Source organism: Aspergillus brasiliensis (assembly GCF_001889945.1).
Source record: "Aspergillus brasiliensis CBS 101740 unplaced genomic scaffold ASPBRscaffold_80, whole genome shotgun sequence".
NCBI classification, from domain to species: Eukaryota; Fungi; Ascomycota; class Eurotiomycetes; order Eurotiales; family Aspergillaceae; genus Aspergillus; species Aspergillus brasiliensis.
In genome coordinates, this window is record NW_027137520.1 from 1 (window position 1) to 1,890 (window position 1,890).

The 1,890-nt window shown below is 57.4% G+C and overlaps 1 protein-coding gene across 1 annotated transcript; it reads right to left on the reverse strand.

The window, feature by feature from the left end:
- Positions 1 to 9: 9 nt before the first annotated feature.
- On the reverse strand, positions 10 to 824 carry ASPBRDRAFT_201815 (uncharacterized protein; the record flags this gene model as incomplete). Its single annotated transcript, XM_067621607.1, has 1 exon — positions 10 to 824. A coding segment is annotated over one exon (815 nt), but the record flags the coding sequence as incomplete, so codon positions are not given.
- Between the last annotated feature and the right edge of the window lie 1,066 nt (positions 825 to 1,890).

Below are 1,890 nucleotides of genomic sequence, written 5' to 3' on the forward strand. Positions count from 1 at the left end.
AGATCAAACGGCTTCTGGTGGTCCTGAGCCGTGTGGCGGATAGCACCCTCCAGAAATCGGGCCAGATGACACGCCAAGAATGATGTCTGCATCGTCACTCGCTCCCGGGTCGCCCAGTCCAGGGCTTTGAGAATCTCTTCCTTTACCGGGCGATACCTGGCCTCGTCGGAGAGCGCGTCACCCCGTGACACCGGGAGCAGATGCACGCTCGCGTACAGCTCCGACCCGTCCAGTTGCTGGAACAAGGCCTGCCCGTCCGACTCGGACACCTCGTCCACGTCAACCAGAACAATGATACGCGTCTGCAGCGACGGCCGCGTGGCATCGCGGCCTGCTATCGCCCATCGATTCAAAAGGCGGCGAACACCGGGCAGTCCCCCGAGGTCTGCAGCAAAGATGCATGTGACGTGAGCGAAGGGGAGCAAGCACCTTGCGACAATGACGTCCTGCAGTGGCAGAGCCGGGTCGGAGCTCCAGGTAATGGGGATCGGCTCGTCGCGGGCCAGCAGCTCGATGTCGGGCAGCTGGCAGTCCCGGAGGGGATCCCCGTCAGCGAAGAGGATCGGCCGGTCTGTGGGCCACGTGCGGTGATCGACCCGCAGATTAAACCCCCCGACTTTGCGTGGTGGGTTGTCCGGGAACAAATAGCGGAGTGCTCGGTCTTTCCGGCTCCGGCCCAGGAAGCAGACTAGGGCCGCCTGCGGGGGGCGCAGAGGGGTGCTTGCCGCCGTCAGCTGCCACGGCCGCGTCGCATCATACAGCAGGGAGGCACCAGCCTCCTCCGCCACGAGAGCCAGCCAGGCTGTCTGAGGCGTGAGCCGCATCGGACCGGAGTGGAGGCAAACAGACGCACGTGCCGTACAGCATGTAGGCCATGGCCGGATCCTCAACCGGGAGACCGTTACGCGCCTATATATTCCCCGTATCATGCCATGGCTTGCATTGGCAGCCGCTAGAGTCGTGGTGCTCTGGGTATCTAGCCCGGCGTTCTATTTCTGGCTACTGCCGCCGTTCCTGCCGCGTCCCAGGGCACGCCCAATCAGCCCGACCAGCCTCAATCTCGTCGCCCCCATGCCAGGATAGACGTCAAATGATCCGCAGGTGGTCTACAATATCAACTAATGACCGCCTTTGTCCCAAGGTAGATACCAATGGTAGTCGCCATCGCCCTCATTGTATTGTAAGTAGAGAAAATTTTGTCATTTCGTTTAGGTCGACATCCTATTCAAATTTTGGATCGGCCCATTACAGGCCCGGCCACCCATTCTGATCAGTGTCTTTGGCATCAACTGAAACCCCCAATATAACGCCCCGGTGAACTGATGAACTGGTGAATGTCCCAAGTAAACGGGGTCAGTCTACAGGGTAACAGGTTGATAGGTGGCGGATAATCAAGCATCTTGTACCAGGTCGGAACGCACGAGTCAAACCCACGTGACTGACGCTGGCCCAAACAGAAGTTCACGTGAGCTTCCAAGGCAAATAGTGTACTACGCGTCATACGCTATTCCGTATCCGATCTAGCGCAGTCTGGTGAAACCATGCTAAGTGGCGGGCGGTCGTGCGCGCGGGCGCGTGCTTGATGTGGGTAAACACGTAAACATACCCAAAAGCGCGTAGACTATATCACGAATTGTACTCATGTTAATGCCCCGTCGTCAGGGCAATCTTTAGGAAGCTTCTGGCACGACACTAGTCGAATGAGCTGATCTGCATTACTCTATTGCGGCGACTATTACATCTTCCTGGCCTGGGACTGCCATGTTCAGGATACCTTGACAGAGATGGCCAAACAGGTCCTAACCCGTAGTGTACAGTACATATGGACAATAGCGACAATGTACCAATGTAGAATTCAATGTGACCTCATACGTGATTTCTGTTGTGGCT